Source organism: Oncorhynchus mykiss, chromosome 5 (genome assembly GCF_013265735.2).
Source record: "Oncorhynchus mykiss isolate Arlee chromosome 5, USDA_OmykA_1.1, whole genome shotgun sequence".
In the NCBI taxonomy this organism is placed as follows: Eukaryota; Metazoa; Chordata; class Actinopteri; order Salmoniformes; family Salmonidae; genus Oncorhynchus; species Oncorhynchus mykiss.
In genome coordinates, this window is record NC_048569.1 from 56,039,867 (window position 1) to 56,062,001 (window position 22,135).

At 44.6% G+C, this 22,135-nt stretch overlaps 1 protein-coding gene across 3 annotated transcripts in view; it reads left to right on the forward strand.

The window, feature by feature from the left end:
• The window catches only part of LOC110524085 (rab GTPase-activating protein 1-like), a 172,305-nt gene that overhangs the window by 106,890 nt on the left and 43,280 nt on the right, over positions 1 to 22,135 (forward strand). For all 3 annotated transcript variants that reach the window (XM_036977902.1, XM_036977903.1, XM_036977904.1), the window contains exon 14: positions 15,158 to 15,271. In XM_036977902.1, the coding sequence (XP_036833797.1) occupies positions 15,158 to 15,271 (114 nt within the window). The remainder of the gene's footprint in view (positions 1 to 15,157; positions 15,272 to 22,135) is intronic.

The window sequence follows — 22,135 nt, forward strand, 5'->3', positions numbered from 1 at the left end:
GACTCGATCATTTTAAGGTAGCACCTCTACTCCAGTTTGAGCACGTAACCCACTTTCTCACAATTCGCTTGTGTGCCAGCTACTGCTCACATCAGGGCGGACGACCAAGTCGGCCTCGGTTTGGCCACGTCTGGGACTGTGCAATGAGCAAAACAGACGAGTACAGGACAAGATGAACGGAGCCCGCCCTATGTCCCAAGTGGTGCCCTATTCCCTATATTGTGCACTACGTGTCACCAGAACCCTGACCAAAGGCAGTGCACTCTACAGGGAACAGGGTTCCGTTTGAGACGCGACCCGTGTTTTTCAGGAACTCATTTCACACCTAATGACACCCAGCACAGAAAGGAGGTCACTGAAGTATAGGGAGAGGCACCAGACCATGATCTCCACTGCTCTATCTCCACAATTATACCAAATGCTTGTGTGTGTGCGTTTGAGAGAGCCTCCATCTATGTAGCCACCGAAGCCCACTCCTCCTGGAGCTGGACCAGGGAGGTGGATTGTTATTGCAGATTGCCTTTTGAAGTAGGTGTTTGTCATTGAATGTGGTGGTCAGTTTGAATTATGGTCCACTATATTAGCTGATTGGTGTTTGGATGCGCATTGGGTTGTGATTGAGATCTAGTTTGGTTTTTATGGGGGGGGGGGGGGGGGGGGGGTGCAAACTCTCCCAATTCAGCATCCGGTGTCTTCGATTAAATGTATTAGAATATTTTCAAGTAACCAATTGATTCCAACCTGAAATGATGTGTTTGTGACATACTGTGCTTGCAGGCGTGTGTGTACTGTATTTTTGTGTGTGTTGTGTTTACATGTTTACATACACATTTCTATGTTGGTTTCTGTTCCCATATGCCAGCCTACTGTATGTGTGTATAAGGGAGAATTTACATATTTCCGCGTTTCGTCTCTAGTGTCTCCCTACCGCAGCACAAGACTTCATTGAAGTAGCGTAGCTATGGCAACGTGGAGCCACACTGCAAGGGAAGAGGTTTATGTGAAGTTTAAAAATAGGGAGTAATTAATATGGGTATTTGTGCGGCTCAGAAATAGCTGTGTTATTCATTCATGTATGCATATTTGGAGGATGTTTGGCTGCTATGCGCAAAGAAATAGAACTCCGACCAAGTTACAGTGGAGTGTAGAGAGTGGTCCACATAATGGCAATTTAAATGACACTATTATGACAATAAGGAAGAATTGCCACTTGCCATTTTAGAACGCATCATAAGGGTTGTGGATGTTGACTGGTCCCATCAGAGCCAGTCTCTTCCTGAACTTTGTCCCCGACACACCCTCTAAAGGTTGAGTACACTCACAGGAAATTGTGTTGTACAAACACTTCTATGGAAACAATACCTATCTACACAAACCCTTCTAGAGAAACGATACTTATGCTATATACAGTGCATTGCGAAAGTATTCGGCCCCCTTGAACTTTGCGACCTTTTGCCACATTTCAGGCTTCAAACATAAAGATATAAAACTGTATTTGTGCGAAGAATCAACAACAAGTGGGACACAATCATGAAGTGGAACGACATTTATTGGATATTTCAAACGTTTTTAACAAATCAAAAACTGAAAAATTGGGCGTGCAAAATTATTCAGCCCCCTAAAGTTAATACTTTGCAGCGCCACCTTTTGCTGTGATTACAGCTGTAAGTCGCTTGGGGTATGTCTCTATCAGTTTTGCACATCGAGAGACTGAAATTTTTTCCCATTCCTCCTTGCAAAACAGCTCGAGCTCAGTGAGGTTGGATGGAGAGCATTTGTGAACAGAAGTTTTCAGTTCTTTCCACAGATTCTTGATTGGATTCAGGTCTGGACTTTGACTTGGCCATTCTAACACCTGGATATGTTTATTTTTGAACCATTCCATTGTAGATTTTGCTTTATGTTTTGGATCATTGTCTTGTTGGAAGACAAATCTCCGTCCCAGTCTCAGGTCTTTTGCAGACTCCATCAGGTTTTCTTCCAGAATGGTCCTGTATTTGGCTCCATCCATCTTCCCATCAATTTTAACCATCTTCCCTGTCCCTGCTGAAGAAAAGCAGGCCCAAACCATGATGCTGCCACCACCATGTTTGACAGTGGGGATGGTGTGTTCAGGGTGATGAGCTGTGTTGCTTTTACGCCAAACATAACGTTTTGCATTGTTGCCAAAAAGTTCAATTTTGGTTTCATCTGACCAGAGCACCTTCTTCCACATGTTTGGTGTGTCTCCCAGGTGGCTTGTGGCAAACTTTAAACAACACTTTTTATGGATATCTTTAAGAAATGGCTTTCTTCTTGCCACTCTTCCATAAAGGCCAGATTTGTGCAATATACGACTGATTGTTGTCCTATGGACAGAATCTCCCACCTCAGCTGTAGATCTCTGCAGTTCATCCAGAGTGATCATGGGCCTCTTGGCTGCATCTCTGATCAGTCTTCTCCTTGTATGAGCTGAAAGTTTAGAGGGACGGCCAGGTCTTGGTAGATTTGCAGTGGTCTGATACTCCTTCCATTTCAATATTATCGCTTGCACAGTGCTCCTTGGGATGTTTAAAGCTTGGGAAATCTTTTTGTATCCAAATCCGTCTTTAAACTTCTTCACAACAGTATCTCGGACCTGCCTGGTGTGTTCCTTGTTCTTCATGAGGCTCTCTGCGCTTTTAACGGACCTCTGAGACTATCACAGTGCAGGTGCATTTATACGGAGACTTGATTACACACAGGTGGATTGTATTTATCATCATTAGTCATTTAGGTCAACATTGGATAATTCAGAGATCCTCACTGAACTTCTGGAGAGAGTTTGCTGCACTGAAAGTAAAGGGGCTGAATAATTTTGCACGCCCAATTTTTCAGTTTTTGATTTGTTAAAAAAGTTTGAAATATCCAATAAATGTCGTTCCACTTCATGATTGTGTCCTACTTGTTGTTGATTCTTCACAAAAAAATACAGTTTTATATCTTTATGTTTGAAGCTTGAAATGTGGCAAAAGGTCGCAAAGTTCAAGGGGGCCGAATACTTTCGCAATGCACTGTATGTGCAAAAGTATATGGACAATCCTTTAAGTTAGTGGATTCAGAGATTTCAGCCACACCCGTTTCTGACGGGTGTATAAAGTCGTGCACGCAGCCATGCAATCTCCATAGACAAACATTGGCAGTAGAATGGCGTGGCTGAAGAGCTCAGTGACTTTCAACGGGGCACCGTCATAGGATGCCACCTTTCCAACAAGTCAAGTGGAAACGTCTAGGTGCAACAACGGCTCAACCGTGTAGTTGAAGGCCACACAAGTTCCCCGAATGGGACCGCAGAGTGCTAAAGTGCATAAAAATGGTTTGTCCTCTGTTGCAACACTCACTACCGAGTTCCAAACTGCCTCTGGAAGCAACGTCAGCACAATACCTGTTTGTCGGGAGCTTCATGAAATGGGTTTTCATGGCCAAGCAGCCGCACACAAGCCTAAGATCACCACGCGCAATGCCAAGCATTGGCTGGAGTTGTGTGAAGCTCGCCGCCATTGGACTCTGGAGCAGTAGAAACGCGTTCTCTGAAGTAATGAATCACACTTCACCATCTGGCAGTCCGACGGACAAATGCCAGGGGAACGCTACCTGCCACAATGCATAGTGCCAACTGTAATGTTTGGTGGAGGAGGACTAATGATCTGGGGTGGTTTTTCATGGTTTGGACAAGGCCCCTTAGTTCCAGTGAAGGGAAATCTTAACGCAATAGCATACAACATTCTAGACGATTCTGTGCTTCCAACTTTGTGGCAAAAGTTTGGGGAATGCCCTTTCCTGTTTCAACATGACAATGCCCCTGTGCACAAAGCGGGGTCCATATAGAAATGGTTTGTCAAGATCGGTGTGGAAGAACTTGACTGACATGCACAGAGCCCTGAACTCAACCCCATCAAATCAAACACCTTTTGGATGAATTGGAACGCTGACTGCGGGCCAGGCCTAATCCCCCAACATCAGTACCCGACCTCACTTAATGCTCTTGTGGCTGAATGGAAGCAAGTCCCCGCAGCAAGTCCCCGCAGCAATGTTCCAACATCTAGTGGAAAGCCTTCCCAGAAGAGTGGAGGATGTTGTAGCAGCAAAGGGGGACCAACTCCATAGTAATACCAATAAATTTGTAACGGGATGTTAGACGAACAGGTGTCCACCTACCTTTGGTCATGTAGTGTTTCTCTCCTACACTGCTGCTCAGTCTGTTAGGAAGTGAAACAAAATGGCAATGGCTATGGATTCGATCCATTTTTTTGATTTGTCTGGATCTACCGAAGGAGCCGGTAGCTATTCCCTGTGGACACAGCTACTTTATGGGCTGTATTAATGACTTCTGGATTCACGATGATCAGTGGGGTGGCAACAGCTGCCCCCTGTGCAAGAAATGCTTTATCCCAAGGCCTGTACTGAGCAAAAACACTGCTGGCACAATTAGTGTAGAAATTGAAGACGGGACCCCAAGTTGCTCTTCCTGCTCGCTATTACACTGGACCTGGAGATATGAAGTGTGATGTCTGCACTGGGAGAAAACTCAAAGCTGTCAATTCCTGTCTGGTGTGGCTGGCCTCATACTATAAGACTCGCCTCCAGTGAAGGGGGGGGGGGGGAATCCCAGAAGAGCCAGGAGGAGATGCAGGAGGTAGGACAGGCTGCGGAGTCACTTGAACTCTGTGCCCAGGCAGTGGTGGATGTGACTGCGAGAGGATATTTGCTGAGCTGATACGCTCTGTTGAGAGAAGACGCTCTGAGGGGGAAGGAGCTGATCAGAGCCCAAGGGGAAAAATATATATTTTAAAGCTGCGTTTTAAAGCTGCGTTTTATTCGGGCTGCAGTTCGCCATTGTAACCGACTTCAGTGGGCAAATGATGCTAACCTTCGATGGTCACTGGCACGCCGGAGAAGTGTGCTCTTGACGGATGAATCCCAGTTTCAACTGTACCTGGGCAGATGGCAGACATTGTGTATGTGGGCGAGCGGTTTGCTGACGTCATCGTTGTGGACAGAGTGCCCCATGGTAAAGGTGGGGTTATGGTACGGACAGGCATAAGGTACGGACAACAAACACCATTGCATTTTATCGATGGCAATTTGAACGCACTTTGTCTTGCCATTCATCCCCCGCCATCACCTCATGTTTCAGCATGATAGTGCACAGCCTCAAGGATCTGTACACAATTCATGGAAGCTAAAAATGTGCCAGTTCTTCCAGGGCCTGCATACTCACCAGACATGTCACCCATTGAGCATGTTTGGGATGCGCTGGATCGGCGTGTACGACAGCATGTTACAGTTTCCGCAATATCAAGCAACTTCTCACAGCCATTGAGGAGGAGTGGGACAACATTCCACAGGCCACAATCAACAGCCTGATCAACTCTATGCGAAGGAGATGTGTCGCGCAACATGAGGCAAATGGTGGTCACACCAGATACTGACTAGTTTTCTGATCCACGCCCCTGCTTTTTTTTTTTTACGATATCTGTGAACAGCAGATGCATATCTGTATTTCCAGTCATGTGAAATCCATAGATTAGGCCCAAATTAATTTATTTCAATTTACTGATTTCCATCTATAATTTTGTTCAGTGTAGTTTATTCAGTGCACCTATTGCCTTTCTCGCTCTAGGTAAATATATTTTTGCTTTTGATAATTAGTGGGGCAAAAAAGTATTTAGTCAGCCACCAATTGTGCAAGTTCTCCCACTTAAAAAGATGAGAGGCCTGTAATTTTCATCATAGGTACACTTCAACTATGACAGACAAGATTAGAAAAAAAATCCAGAAAATAACATTGTATGATTTTGAATGAATTTATTTGCAAATTATGGTGGAAATTAAGTATTTGGTCACCTACAAACAAGCAAGATTTCTGGCTCTCACAGACCTGTAACTTCTTCTTTAAGAGGCTCCTCTGTCCTCCACTCGTTACCTGTATTAATGGCACCTGTTTGAACTTGTTATCAGTATAAAAGACACCTGTCCACAACCTCAAACAGTCTAACTCCAAACTCCACTATGGCCAAGATCAAAGAGCTGTCAAAGGACATCAGAAACAAAATTGTAGACCTGCACCAGGCTGGGAAGACTGAATCTGCAATAGGTAAGCAGCTTGGTTTGAAGAAATCAACTGCGGGAGCAATTATTAGGAAATGGAAGACATACAAGACCACTGATAATCTTCCTATGGGGCTCCACGCACGATCTCACCCCATGGGGTCAAAATGATCACAAGAACGGTGAGTAAAAATCCAAGAACCACACGGGGGGACCTAGTGAATGACCTGCAGAGAGCTGGGACCAAAGTAACAAAGCCTACCATGAGTAACACACTACGCCGCCAGGGACTCAAATCCTGCAGTGCCAGACGTTGTCCCCCTGCTTAAGCCAGTACATGTCCAGGCCCGTCTGAAGTTTGCTAGAGAGCATTTGGATGATCCAGAAGAAGATTGGGAGAATGTCATATGGTCAGATGAAACCAAAATATAACTTTTTGGTAAAAACTAAACTCGTCGTGTTTGGAGGACAGAGAATGCTGAGTTGCATCCAAGAACACCATTCCTACTGTGAAGCATGGGGGTGGAAACCGCCTTCCATCAGCAAGGGCATTGAAGATGAAACGTGGCTGGGTCTTTCAGCATGACAATGATCCCAAACACACCGCCCGGGCAACGAAGGAGTGGCTTCGTAAGAAGCATTTCAAGGTCCTGGAGTGGCCTAGCCAGTCTCCAGATCTCAACCCCATAGAAAATATTTGGAGGGAGTTGAAAGTCTGTGTTGCCCAGCAACAGCCCCAAAACATCACTGCTCTAGAGGAGATCTGCATGGGCCAAAATACCAGCAACAGTGTGTGAAAACCTTGTGAAGACTTACAGAAAACGTTTGACCTCTGTCATTGCCAACAAAGGGTATATAACAAAGTATTGAGATGAACTTTTGTTATTGACCAAATACTTATTTTCCACCATAATTTGCAAATAAATTCATTAAAAATCCTACAATGTAATTTTCTGGATTTGTTTTCCTCATTTTGTCTGTCATAGTTGAAGTGTACCTATGATGAAAATTACAGGCTTCTCTCATCTTTTTAAGTGGGAGAACTTGCACAATTGGTGGCTGACTAAATACTTTTTTGCCCCACTATGTCATGTTGTAAGTGCTGTAAATAATGATTTAAGATTATTATACTTTGGCACAGTAGGGTCTCCTTCGGGCTTCCTTGTCGAGTGTGCTTTGAAACCTTCACCTTGTGGTATGTGCCTGTACTGGAGCATGGTGGAGTACACTGTGTTCTCATGTTGGCTTCCACAGCCGGGTCAGAGAGGTGAACTGAGACACTGACACCAGATGCTCACACACACACACACACTCTAATAAACCCATCCAACCTCGCAGCTTTACCCCCAGCTCACCAGAAGTGCTGTCCACCTCGCTCAATTAGCTTGCCCCCCAGACTGTCCCTCGCCAGGGAAAAGCTCAGTCCGAGCCCTGATGGTGAGGAAAGAAAGAACACAATCCATGTCCTCCGGTATAAACACAAATATAGAAATGTCAGGAGCCGGGGGATGCACTTTATCCTGTACCACCAGGCTGGCCCCACTCCTATCCTGCTCCAGCACCCTGCTTCACTCTGCAGAGTTGGTGCCAAGTGCACTCCACTTGGAATAAGCCTACAGTCCCGGACAAATTAGAATGCATCGCCACTCATTGGCCATTAAAACCACAATGACAACACTGCGACAGATGAGTTTGCAATCTGTCAAGACGGCCAGCTGTTGTACCCCCTAAGGGACGCCCCCCCCCCCCAAAAAAAATCCTAGCCTCGACAAAAGGACAAAGGTCGCCGAGGGACTTGATTTTTAATTAACTGACTGCCATTGTCTGAATATTAGCGGAATATATTACGGTGGCCTGGGGATGACAAATGAGACATGGTGGTGATCCAGGTGTCAGGAGCGATGTTACGTGTTGGCGCATGGTTTATGGCGGCTGGGGCACTCCAAGCAGTGAAGAAAGCGATCGCTCTCTCTCTCGCGCAATGCTAGTATTGACTAAGTTCGAAGCGGTTGCGTGTGTGAGGTCTGTTGACGCGCTGTGTGTTTTCTCCCCACGACACACTTAATAACAAGCCGTCAGCATGATCACACGCAGCGCCACACATGCATAATGCATAAACGAAATAAATCTGTCTACACTGGCAAGGCTTAAAAGGCACCCGACCCCACCTCTCCTTCCTTCCCTCCCTCCCCTCTTCCTCTTCTCTCACCCACCTCCATCCCCCTCTCACCTTTTTATTTGGTTGCTCTTCCTCAAGGTTGGACTGTGTGATCAGGCTAAGAATGCAGCTGTTTTTACATTTCAATTATGGGCTGCTTTGAAGTGCTAGATTTCACCCAGGGGAGAAATGGGCCAGATAATATCCTTTGTCAATCATCTGGCTCTACTCTTCTCTCTCAGCCTCCGTCTCTCTCACCCTGCCTGCCCTGAGCACAGCGGCAGCCTCCCTCAGTCTCTCTATGCTGCAGGTCTCCTCCAGAGGTTTGGCCAGAGGTAAATGCCTACCATAGTATTCAGTATCACATTGTCCTTGGATATTTTCCTTTTGACAGTGTGATTAACCGTAACGGTATTGCCAGCCTTTAAATTGGGGAAAGAAAATGGGACACCTTTGTTTTACACCGTTGACGCACAACCCCTAAAGGGACAGTTGATGAACTGAAAAGAGGGGAGTGAATAAGGGAGAATGAGAGAACATAGATACACACTTAACGTGATCGAACGTTTTAACTCGTCGTCTCATCTGGGCGGTAATAAGCATGACGGTACCTCATGACTTCCCACAACCAGTTATGGATCAATGTCTGCTTTATATCCAGCCCCTCCGTCACGACCATGACCGAGAAGGGTCCTCTCCTTGGAGGCGTGCCAAGGTTTAGTCCTCAGACAGACATGCTCTCTGACACGGCGTGCTGCCTGTTCATCTGAGCCGCTGCACTACACCGCCCTCGCTCTCTCCCCTCGGGGGGGAGGGAGATGAGCGCTTTGGCATCTCCAGTGATCTGGGTCACGGCGCGGCAGGGTGGCCTGCTGGTGACGGCGCTGATCCCCTCAGCCTGGGATGAAGATGGGTGAAGGCATGCCCCGTCTTTCTGCCTCAGTCACACACGTCGACCAGGCTCCAAGAGACTCCCGGTCAATGTTCCATCCCATGCACCGTCAGGCTACAACACTACTGAGAACCTTCTGGAAAGTTCTAGAAACGAGCTTAGTTAAATGGAACATGCGTTGGGCGGAGAAGACCTTACCCCGCACACATCAGCGGTCTGTCCGGCCATTTCGTTCCAAAGTGTTTACCGATGCGCAGGGCAAGCTAGTCGCGCTTGCTCATTGAAACTTGTGCACGGGTCTGATAACCAGACCCACACTAACCAGGTGACATCCTAGGAACTAATGGATTAATTCCCGCTGCGTCTAATGTGCAATGCATCCACTTCAGCCCAGAGTAGGGGGAGCTGTCTCATATGCACAATGCAGCTAGCTGTCTGGCTTACTGTTGCTCTCTCTCCGAGTCGCTAGGCAGGAGGCTAGCAGCGCTTGTCAGCCGGGATCTCTTGCCACGCTGATTGGACTGGCTGTCACGTCGGGCTTAATGGGCTCTGACGGCTTGATCTCCTATCTGAGCCTCCACACACATCCCAGCAGTCCCGGCTCTTGGGGTTTAGAGGCATCGCTGCCTCCCAGCAATGGATCTGAAACCCTTATTACATAAACATTGTTTATGTAATTAGGGCTCGACCCAGGTTCTGACTGCTCTGCTTGGAAGTACGCTTTACTGAACGCGGTCCTGTGTGGCCACATGTAAGCATGTCCATGGTTAAGCGATTCTCGTTGCCTTCTCCACTGACGCGAACATGTTTACTCTCTGATGAGTAACCTTTTTCATAGTTTGACAAATTTGACATATTTGCATAAAACCCATCCCGACCAACTTATATGGGCCTTTCTATGACGTTGATTTCCATTCCCTCGGGAACCCTCAACCGTTGCACATTTTTGTTGTTGTATTTCAGTACTAGCATATCTTGGCTCAATAGAACGTCATCGTGCAACGACCGGAACGATTATCAAGATTGGGCTTTAAACTAGACAAGAGGATAGCAACACAGACCTCTGTCCCATATGTGGCATAATTATCCCCAACCACAACAGCCTGTGTGGAACCTTCCAGCAGTGCTCGAAGTGATCCCCCGGTGTGCCACAGAGGTGAGCCGGCCTCAGATCAATGGGCTTGAAGGTCATCGGTTTTATCTTTCTCTTGTGACCGGGGGAAATCTGACAGGGGCCAGCGGTGCCTTGTTAACCGGGTCTCGGCCAGCCAACCAGCAGGGCTTGAGCCGTCAACCCATAGAGCAAACTGAGAGGGCTAGCATCGGATTAGCCGTAGCAATTGCGCCAGTGGAAAAAACAGTGTCTTCTGTTTGTACTAGGCAGGTTTCTTTCACAGATGTTTGTCACTAAATGACCATTTAGAGCCCCCCTGCTCCCTAAGCTTATTTATGAAGCCTGTTTGTCAGGAACCATGGGGTTTACGATGCTGCGCACAGATGAGATTAATTTTCATACACACAGAAAGAGAGAAGAGGAGTAATTGAGTAAGCGATGGACTAAAAGAGAGCGCTGGAGAGATGGTGGGGGGCAGATCAAGGTCTCAGTCGTTGTATAATTAACTAGTGACTGCGCCAGGATCGCAGCTTCGATTACTGTCCTTCTCAGACACACAACACAACCCAGCCATCCTCAGGGCAGCATTTGGCTCGTATTTATTTACCGCATCTTAATCGTGTTTTAGTTGAGCATAATTCCCTGCCTTTATCTTGCGGGGAACACATTGTTCACACACTATAATATCAGCATCGCCTTTTACTGGTGCTGACCTCAATTTACCCTGCTGCTGTAGTACCCAATTCCCCGGCGCATCTGGCCTGAGGTGCTAGCGGCACTTGAGGTTTGCACCCGACTGACTTACCACCGGCTCTGGTTACAGAGTGAGCTTGTCGGGGAATGAGGCGATGGGTGTGGAGGTGTTAGCTGCGAGGCAGAGGGCGGTGCTTGACTTGGCAAAATCAGCACTTTTTATTTCGGGGTGGTAAATGGGTTACCTGCCTGTGTTGCTCGGTGAGGCTGAGTAATGCCTTGTCTTGCCAACAGGCCCCCGAGCTGCAATTAGAAGAGCTCTTCCTCTCTCTCTTTCTCTTTTTTGTTTCTGTCTCCTTTTCTGTCACTGTCTGCCCCCCACTCCAGACAGTTACTCCAAAGGGACTAGCAAGACGGCATGAGTCTCACTCTCTCTCTCACACACACACACACCACTGATCTTATCCTGCCTCAGTTAATGATTTTTAAATTCCTGCATATTTATTATGTAATGTAGCGTAATGTGGTTCGTTGGGCTTCTGACCTTGTGTGAAACTGTTATGACGAGTGGGTGGAAGGGGGTGTTAGTGTGTGTGTCTGTGTCTCGAGAAACCTGAATGTTCTCTTTATGATAAGATTGTGTGGGGGAGGGGTTGTCTTTGAGCCCCTGGTAAATCTAGGTCACCCATAGTGCCACAAAGTGTTCCTACCATAACCATCCAGTACAGTATCCAGTGCAAGTATGACGGAAGCGGATCGGTAGCACCACCACCTGCGTTCTACTGTACGTTCCGCCGACCCACGGATCATTTAGACAAAGGCCCGACTCCAAGCCCTTTGAATCGACTAATTAAATAAGTCCTGCACTAAGCAGCTTCAGGAAAATGGCCCCCTCTTTTGAAGTGATGAAGAACACACACGTGCACACCAATGATGCATATAAACCCTGGATTGCTGATGCTATGTATTAGCCAGTGAGAGGCTTTGAAGCCACTGGTCGGCCATCTTGACACTCCCCAGTAGGAGCAGTCCTCCATTGGAATGAATGGGATCCTGCAGTATTTCAATTACATGTTTCAAGGACAACATGACATGTATTTTTGTTATAGTGGGGACAGTAATATTAGAACTTTCCAGAAATTGTATTTGAAGGAATTTTCTAAATATATGTTTTCATTTCTTATTTTTTTATCTTTAGCTCACGTAATACCATTTAAAAGTAAGCAGTTTTTATTTAACCTTTTATTTAACTAGGCAAGTCAGTTAAGACTTGCCTAGTTCATTATATTAAGGGGTCTGTAATAGAATACTTGTGGCTAAAATAAATATATACATTAATAAATGCATATTTAGAGCTTCCAAAAAATGTTGACAATGGTGAGGGAATGCCAAGATGGAGGCGCGCTGCCTTCAAAACATTGGCCCCCTTTCAGTGATCTAGTGTGCGTGTTTAAATCCTTGGTGCACACACTCGTGCATGCTCTCATGTGAGCGTGCACATACACATACATAATATATGCCCACACATCTCACATGTATATTGTACGCAGGCAAGCACGCATTGCCAATATCATTTGACCAATGCACAAGTGTGCACGCACCCGAATCCAGCCTCACCACATCCTGACGGCTCTCCCTTTTATCGCTCCCTTTCTTCGAGTGCAGGGATGACAAGCCAGTGGCACAGATTCAGAGACACCAAGGACTTTGTATCGGAGGGGGTAGCTCATCTGAAGAGTGACTCAGAGAGAGGAGACCTACTGTAGCCTTATTTACTGCCATTAGTTGACTAATGACGCTTTTAATTAGTAGTGACATGCACCGTTAATTTAATCAAACTGTTTACAACTGGCCCTGTCAACGAGATTCCTCCAGACCCAGATTGATGTTGTCATGGTGCTGCACTTTGTTTAATTATTGGACTGCTTAAATAGTGGCGTGGGAGGGTGGGTTGTTGAGCGACAGAGTGCTTGTATGTTTCATGTGCATGCGAGTACATGTGCATGCTAGTATCTACGCTATTATTACGCTCATATTATTATCATCTCTTTGGTGTTTGCGCTTGTAATGAAAGCATATCAAATGTTTAGTTCCAACTTACCCATAATGCATTGTCATACCTCCCCCTCCTCGTGTCCAATCTCGTTAAAGCGTTACAGGTTGTTGTGTGCCAGGCTGGCAGCGACAGTCAAGCCCTTCAACTGTCTGTCGTTGTTTGCTTCCTGAAATGAAATGAATCAGTTGCCCCCTAAACTGTTCTTAGCGTATTGGCCCGATATATGGAAAAAGCTACTAGCTACACACATCCAATTAGCATTAGCTGGGCAGAAACAGCTGAAACACAGCAGTGTCCTAACCCAGTACTCCTTGAGCAACACTTTACTTAAAGCCTGCAGGTATCATACAATACTTTAGAACTTGGCATAAACATGTATGAACTGTTATAATGTATTATAAGGCTTCATTAGGCTGTATTCTGATTATCGGTCTGGGGTTATGGGCAACATCTACCTAATGTGAGCTGAATTTAATTTTAGCCTGTCTGTTGGTGATGCCAGGCTGTGCCCAGTCCTATTGGGTTGATACAGTTTCTCTGTTGTTTTTTTCCCATGATGAGGGGGGTGAAGACCGAATGTTCCCCTGTGGCACCGCTGCTGACAACCGTTTGACATTTGACCTGTTGGCCTGCTGTGACTCCATTGGCTCTTAAAGGCTCAATATAGTCACTGCAAATCATGGCCCAGAGTCTTATGAAATCCAACCCTGCTATGACTGGGCCTCTGAGAATTGTCTGAAATATCGTTCTTTTCCCACTGGAAGAAGGAATTATTGAATTAATGTATTTAGCTGAACACTTAGTGAGACACAAAAGGAAACTCAAGGGTATGTTAATATAAAATTGTTCTTTAATCATATCATTTGGGGAAATTGTACCTCATCCTGGAAATGCTGGAGACCGGCTTTGATTGAAAAAGACCCCCAATTCCCCACTTCTAACAAAGAGCTAGGGGGAGAGGGAGATCAAGCCCAAATAAATACGCTTTCTGTTGGAGATGGAGAACGAGGGAATCGAAAAACGCGCAGTCAGCAGTGCCCTTCCTCCACTTCACTTTAACTCCATTACACACAATTGAGTGTCATTTACTTCAGTGCATTTGTTGCAGGTTGGCATTTATTGAGATGACTCATATACTGGAGGCAGCTCTGCAGAGTGGTCACTAGCTGGCACAGCCACGAAGTCATGAAATCTGATTTTAAACCTTAACCATACTGCTAACCCTAATGCCTTGCCCTAACCTTAAATGAATACCAAAAAGCTCAACCCATAAAAATGAATTTGTACGATATTGACTTTGTAGCTAGCCCATCTAGCAGAAACCGCTCCGTTCTGCCTCCGGGGCAAGACTCATGACAATGAACGTCAATCTGCACATTTGTTTTGACTCGCGCGCCTCTCAAACCTGCAAAGGCTGGCCTGTCTGGCAGTCCGTCTTCTGTGGTACACAAGTGAGCTACAGAGAGAGCGAATGAGAACGACAGTATATTTTCCTCGTTCTTTCTCGCGCACTCTGTCACACGCACGTGTATAAGCGCACAGTCTATCTCACAAACACACAGGCACAGCAGTCAGAGCCGTCAGGGTGCCGGGGCCTGTTTTATCTGCAGCTCACAGTGGGTAGTGTGAAAATGCCAGGCCGCCAGTCATCCTGGAGGAAGTGCTGCGCTGCAGATTAGAAGCCCAAGCTGCAGCAGCTGAGTGGAATGGGACACCACCGGGCGACGCTCACACAGCAAATGTTCTGAAAACCTGAAAATATAATTATCTCTCTCTTTCTCCTCCTTGGTCCGCTCCCTCTCTCTCTCTTTCTCTCTTGCTCGCTCAGGTTGTTCCTCAGAGGATGTTTTCCTTGTGCGTACTGTAGATATTTGAATAACACACGCGATATGGTTGATTTTAGATAAATTGTGTCCAATAGTCAAAGTTCCTCTCTTTGACTATGATTCTGGTTGTCTCTACTGAATGACTGGAACAGCTCGCTAGTCTGTTGAAGCTGATCTGCTTTGACACCAATGGAAGCCGTGCCTTTCTTCGTACATGCGAATGTGTGGTGCACGTGCATCTGTGTAAAGCGGTTTGTGGGGTCACACCGAGTTCTATTTCTTATGTGGTAGGTGAATGTAGCCTTAAGCGTATAAAGGCATAAAACAGTCCTTGTGTTGTGTGTTGCAGGACTCTGCCCAGGACGGAGTAATCACCAGAGACATCCACCGGACGTTCCCCGCTCACGACTACTTCAAAGACACTGATGGAGACGGGCAGGATTCCCTTTACAAGATCTGTAAGGTACGGATGGATGGCACTCTTTAAAAAAAAAAAAATGATTTGTTTGTGGATCTTTTCTGTATTTTGTTGTTTTCTTAGGGTTTGGTAGTGAAGAGGAGACAGGAAGGATATGTGTATGAGTCAGGCCAGTGGGTGGGGATACCTGTTTCGATGTTTCTGTACCACTAAATGTATCCAGGATCACTCGCCAGAGCAGCTAACAGCTTACCTTGTATGTTAAACTTGGATACGAATAAATAAGTACACAGACCCAGACCTGGGTTCAAATACTATTGAAAATCATTGCAAATACTTAATCTGTGCTTGATTGAGCTTGACTTGCTTAATGGACCAATAGAAAAGTCCCCAAACTGCAAACCCCATTCATTCAGCTTTTCAAGCAGGCTAGATCTTACTCTCAATGTATTTGAAAGATTTCAAATACTATTTGAACCCAGGTCTGCGCAGAACTATAAATTATAAACTGAAATGTACAAGCAAACACAAACCACACAATACTGTGCACACCAAGTTGCCATAGTAAAACATATTGGGACGCACAGATGCGGTAGCGGACTTTGTGACTTGCTTTTAGAGTTCGGAAACAAGCTACACAAATCCAATGTATGTTTTTACGAGTCCAGAATGAAGCTACGTGTGTCCCACATGTCGTTTTTCAGACAACACAGAAGCATGCTGTGGAGCAAATGTTGAGTGTCAGAAAGCCTCATCATCCTCTGTTACCATCTAGGCCAGTTGAGTGCCAGGCTCTCATTTGTATGCAAATACATGTAGATTGCCTCTTGATAAGGTTGGCTACATCCTGTAGAGACACACTTTTGTCTCCCATTTTCTTCCTAAAGTGTTTTATTTTAGGTGAGTTCAATGTACCTGTGATGTCCTTGTGAAGGATTGGGGTCAGGGCGAGTATGGAAGAAAAAAAAAAAGCAGCTGCAGGCTGTACTACAGCCCCCCCCCCCCCCCCCCCCCCCCCCCCCCCCCCCCCCCCCCCCCCCCCCCCCCCCCATGTCCCAAAAAATGTAACTCATTACGATCTAAAAGGCTAAAACTGATCGTAGATCAGCACGTTTTATGAGTACAGGCCCAGGTATAGAGGAAACAACAGGGTGACAATGTGAACATGAGGTCAAATTCTCCAGCATTCTCCCATCACGTGATTGGTTGTACCCACTGTTCCTAGGCCATCATTGTATATAAGAATTTGTTCTGAACTGACTTGCCTAGTTAAATAAATAAAAAAAATTAGTCCGACTGACAAATAGGGATGTCGTCTATTCACGGCCACCCCATCCATCGAGCACTGTACATCCTTCAAGCCACGGCAAAGCGAGCTGAATGGGGACACTCCATCAAACTTTTCTCAGTCCCGAGACAGCCTGGCGAGGTATAGCTCCGGGGGTGGCAGTTAAGCGTAGCGGTTAAGAGCGCTGGGCCAGTAACCGAAAGGTTGCTGGTTCGAATCCTCGAGCTTACAAGGTGAACAATCTGTTGATGTGCCCTTGAGCAAGGCTCTAAGCTCTAATTACTCCTCTAAGTCGCTCTGGATAAGGTTGTCTGCTAATGACTAAAATGTAATTATACTTTCATGTGAATTCTTTGCCAAACAGAAAACCAATTAAATTGGTGAAAAGCCCATATTTCATTTTCATATTAAAAGCAATGGAGGGCGATTCAAGATACCCTTGTAAAGCTTGTTACAGCAAGCAAGATGCATGGAAATGTCGATTTCAATCCATTTTGTTAAGGTTAGCCGTTAACGCCAATAATTATGACACTACATGGCATGAATGGTCATGATGACAACTGACGGCAACCCTTTATTCACTACGAGCGGTGTTCTAACTTTAGATAGGTATGGTTGCTCAACTTCAATTTTCGTGCAAGGCTCCAATTGACATCAATGAATGCTTATCTCAATTCTGAATCGGGCCCTTTGATGGTACGAGTCACAAGCCAGGTAGTTACGTAGCAGCTTTTGTATTCCATTATGTCACGCTTAGGACATGGTTATGTAGACCCCTTAGGACAGAGGGTTCGAGTGAAGTCTAATGTATGCACTAGTAGGGCAGAAAAGTCAAATAGTAGTGCACTATTTTGTAGAATAGAGTGTTATGAGATGTAACCTAAGTACATATTGTCGTCTTTCCCTACAGTAAAAGATGACAATAGATTTTATGAGGGTGTTACGCCGACTGCTGTTCTTTTAAGAAGACTTGTGCAGGGAGCCATCTCTCTCTGCCCCCCCCCCCCCCCCCCCCCTTCTCCCTCTGTTGTTAAATCTGCCCTTTGAAAACAGGGCTTTGCGTAGCTTTCCATCTCTTGATTGGCACAGCCAGATTAAAGTCGCTCAGGCAAAGACAGTCCCGAAAGGGTTTCAGCAAGAAACGGGAGGGCCGAGACAGTCTCCTCAGGAAATATGCTTTCTATGCTGTTCATCTCCCAACTCAACATGTATTATCAGTGTGACAGCTGGTTATAATATATAGTCTAGGCCAGAGAATTTTGAACTGGGTACTGCAGGGGGTCTGATTTTGTTTATAAAAAAAAATATATATATATTATTTATTATCGCTAGCTGCCACATAATACGATCTTGGATAACATTTTTATGTTTCTTTCTCTGTGTCCAGTAGGTTAGAGGTAGTTTCACGAGCCAATGCTAACTAGTGTTAGCGCAATGACTGGTAGTCTGAAGGAACAGTTGGCATGCTAGCTGTTCCTGTTCATCTGACTGGGGGGGGGGGAAGATAAGACTTCATTGCCAAAATCCAACTATCCGGTTAATATGGCTGAAATTACAGTCAATGGAGATAATTCTAGGTATTTTTGTCTGTATATAAAATTCTTAGGTGGGCCGTCTAAATATTAATTTGAGATGGAAGAACAGTTTCACTATCAACTTAAACGACCAAAACCAGATAGAAAGCATGCAGAAAATATATATTTAAATGTATGCAGTGCATTCGGAAAGTATTCAGACCCCTTGACTTTTTCCATATTTTGTTACGTTACAGCCTTACTCTCAAATTGATTAAATAAAACATGTTCCTCATCAATCTACACACAATACCCCATAATGATAAAGGGAAAACGGGTTTTTAGAAATGTTTGCAAATGTATTAAAAATAAAAAATAAAGTACCTTATTTACATAAGTATTCAGATCTGTTGCTATGAGACTTGAAATTAATCTCAGGTGCCTCCTGTTTCCATTGATCTTTATTTTGTTTATTAACCAGGGAGGCCAGTTGAGAACAAGTTCTCATTTACAACTGCGACCTGGCCAAGATAAAGCAAAGCAGTGCAACAAAAACAACACAGTTACACATGGGATAAACAATCGTACAGTCAATAACACAATAGAAAAATCTGTATACAGTGTGTGCAAATGAAGTAAGGAGGTAAGGCAATAAGTAGGCCAATAGTGGCGAAGTAATTACAATTTAGCAATTTACACTGGAGTGATATCATTCTTGAGATGTTTTTACAACTTGATTGGAGTCCACCTGTGGTAAATTCAATTGATTGGACATGATTTGGAATGGCACACCTGTCTATATAAGGTCCTACAGTTGACAGTGCATGTCAGAGCAAAAACCAAGCCATGAGGTCAAAGGGATTGTCCGTAGAGCTCCATGACAGGATTGTGACGAGGCACAGATCTGTGGAAGGGTACCAAAAAATGTCTGCAGCATTGAAGGTCCCCAAGAACACAGTGCCCTCCATTATTCTTAAATGAAGAAGTTTGGAACTACCAAGACTCTTCCTAGAGCTGGCTGCCCAGTCAAACTGAGCAATCTGGGGTGAAGGGTCTTGCTCAGGGAGGTGACCAATAACGCGATGCTCACTCTGACAAAGCTCCAGAGTTCCTCTGTGGAGATGGGAGAACCTTCCAGAAGGACAACCATCTCTGCAGCACTCAACCAATCAGGCCTTTATAGTGGAGTGGCCAGACGGAAGCCACTCCTCAGTAAAAGGCCCGTGACAGCCCGCTTGGAGTTTGCCAAAAGGCGCCTTAAGGACTCTGACCATGAGAAACAAGATTCTCTGGTCTGATGAAACCAAGATTGAACATCTGAAGGAAACTTGGCACCATCCCTTTGGTGAAGCATGGTGGTGGCAGCATCATGCTGTGGTGATTTTTCAGCAGGTGAGAGACTCATCAGGATCAAGGGAAAGATGAACAGAGCAAAGTACAGAGCGATCCAAGATGAAAACCTGCTCCAGTGCCTTCCGGACCTCAGGCTGGGGCGACGGTTCACCTTCCAACAGGACAATGACCCTAAGCACACAGGCAATACAACGCAGGAGTGGCTTCTGGACATGTTTCTGAATGTCCTTGAGTGGCCCAGCCAGAGCCTGGCTCTGCTTTGTCATATTTTATTTGATCCATTTTAGAATAAGGGTGTAACGTAACAAAATGTTGAAAAAGTCAACACTTCCCGAATGCACTGTATATATTTAAAAAAATAATATCTTTGAGAATTAACAATCAAATAAAAGCTAGACAGTCGGGGAGAATCACACACAAAAAACACACAAAAAAGTCATTCAGAGCACGTTGATTGTATGTTTGAGCAGAGGAACACAACATAAACCATGGCAAAATGCATAGAATTGCAGGAAATTAGCTTCAAAACTGCTTAATTGTCTCTCAGCTCCATCCCAAACTGTGTTGAATTGCTGGAAATTAGCCTAATGGAAAAATGTATATTGCAGAAAAGTAGCTTTACAACAGCAACATTCTCTCTACATCGCCAACATATAGTACCATTACCTTTCTAATAGACTACAGTGCCTTCAGAAACTATTCACACCCCTTGACTTGTTTCACATTGGTTGTGAAACAAATGTTCAGGTGTAAAAATGTGCTTAAGTCATATAAGTTGCATGAACTCTCTGTGTGCAATAATAGTGTTTAACATGATTTTTTGAAGGACTACCTCATCTCTGCACACCACTCATACAATTATATGTAAGTTCCCTCAGTCTAGCAGTGAATTTCAAACACAGATTCAACCACAAAGTACAGGGATGCCTCACAAAGAAGGGCACGTTTTGGTAGATGGGTAAAAAAAGAATAATTTTAAAGCAGATATTGAATATCCCTTTGAGCATGGTGATTAATATTAATTACACTTTGGATGGTGTATCTATACACATAGTCACTACAACGATACAGGCATCCTTAATAACTCAGTTTCCGGAGTGGAAGGAAACCGCTCAGAGATTTCACCATGAGGCCAATTGTTACTTTAAAACAGTTAGTTTAATTTCTGTGATAGAAGATAACTGAGGATCAACAACATTGTAGTTACTACACAATACTAACATAGTTGACAGAGTGAAAAGAAAGCATGTACAGAATGAAAATATTCCAAAACATGCATCCTGTGTCAAATAAATTAAATATAAAGACTTACGTATTGGCAAATCCAATACATCACTGAGTACCACTCTTTATATTTTCAAGCATAGTGGTGGCTGCATCATGTTATGAGTATGCTTGTCTGCTTGGCAAGTACTAGGGAGTTTAAGAATAAAAACAAACGGAATAGAGCTAAGCACAGTTAAAGTCCTAGAGGAAAACTGGGTTCAGTCTGCCTTACAGCAGACACTGGGAGACACATTCACCTTTCAGCAGGACAATAACCTAAAACACATGTCCAAATATACACTGGAGTTGCTTACCAAGACTACATTGAATTTTCCTGAGTGGCCTAGTTACAGTTTTGAATTAAATCGGCTTAAATCTATGGCAAGACTTGAAAAGGGCTGTCTAGCAATGATCGACAACCAACTTGACATAGCTTGAATATCTTTTTAAAGAATGTTTCTTGATATTGTACAATCCAGCTGTGCAAGGCTCTTAGTCTTACCCAGAAAGACTCACAGCTGTTATCGCTGTCAAAGGTGATTCTAACATGTATTAACTCATGGGGTGGAATACTTATGAAATCCAGATATATTAGTGTTTATTTTTCATATTTTGTTTTACACATTTTTGAATTTTTCGTACACTTTGACATTTTGAGTATTTTGTGTAAATCGTTGGCAAAAAATTACATCCCACGTTATAACACAACAAAATGTGGAAGGAGTCGAGGGGTGTGTACTTTTTGAAGGCACAGTATGTTACTTTACACTTCTTCTTCCAATGAACTGTGGGTAGGTCAAAATAATGGCAATGTCTACCAAATCTATTCATTTGAAAATGTTGATTATGGGAGGAGGCAGGTTAAAGAAGGATGTTTAATCATTGAGACAATTGAGACATGGATTGTGTATGTGTGCCATTCAGAGTGTGAATGGGCAAGACAAAATATTTAAGTGCCTTGGAATGGGGTATGGGAGTAGGTGCCAGGCGCACCAGTTTGTGTCAAGAACTGCAACGCTTCTGGGTTTTTCACATTTCCCGTGTATATGAAAAATGGTCCACCACCCAAAGGACAGCCAGCCAACTTGACACAACATGTTAACAATTAGTCAACATGGGCCAGCATCCCTGTGGAACGCTTTCGACACCTTGTAGAGTCCATGCTCCGACAAATTGAGGCTGTTCTGAGGGCAAAGGAGGGGGGTGCAACTCAATATTATTAAGGCATTCTTAATGTTTCGTATACTCTGTTTTTGTCTAGAACTGTGAAACTGCACAGGTTGAGCAAATTGAAAACACAAACAACAAACGGAACACCTTAACATGTCAAAAGGACTTTCTTTCTGAAACACTGAAATGCCTGAGGAAGGCCAGAGATTTGGGAATTTACAGTAAACATTTAGTGTCACATTTTTACAAATAACTTGTTCAGTATGTTACATGCATGCTATACAAAGACACGCACACGCGCACACACACACACACACA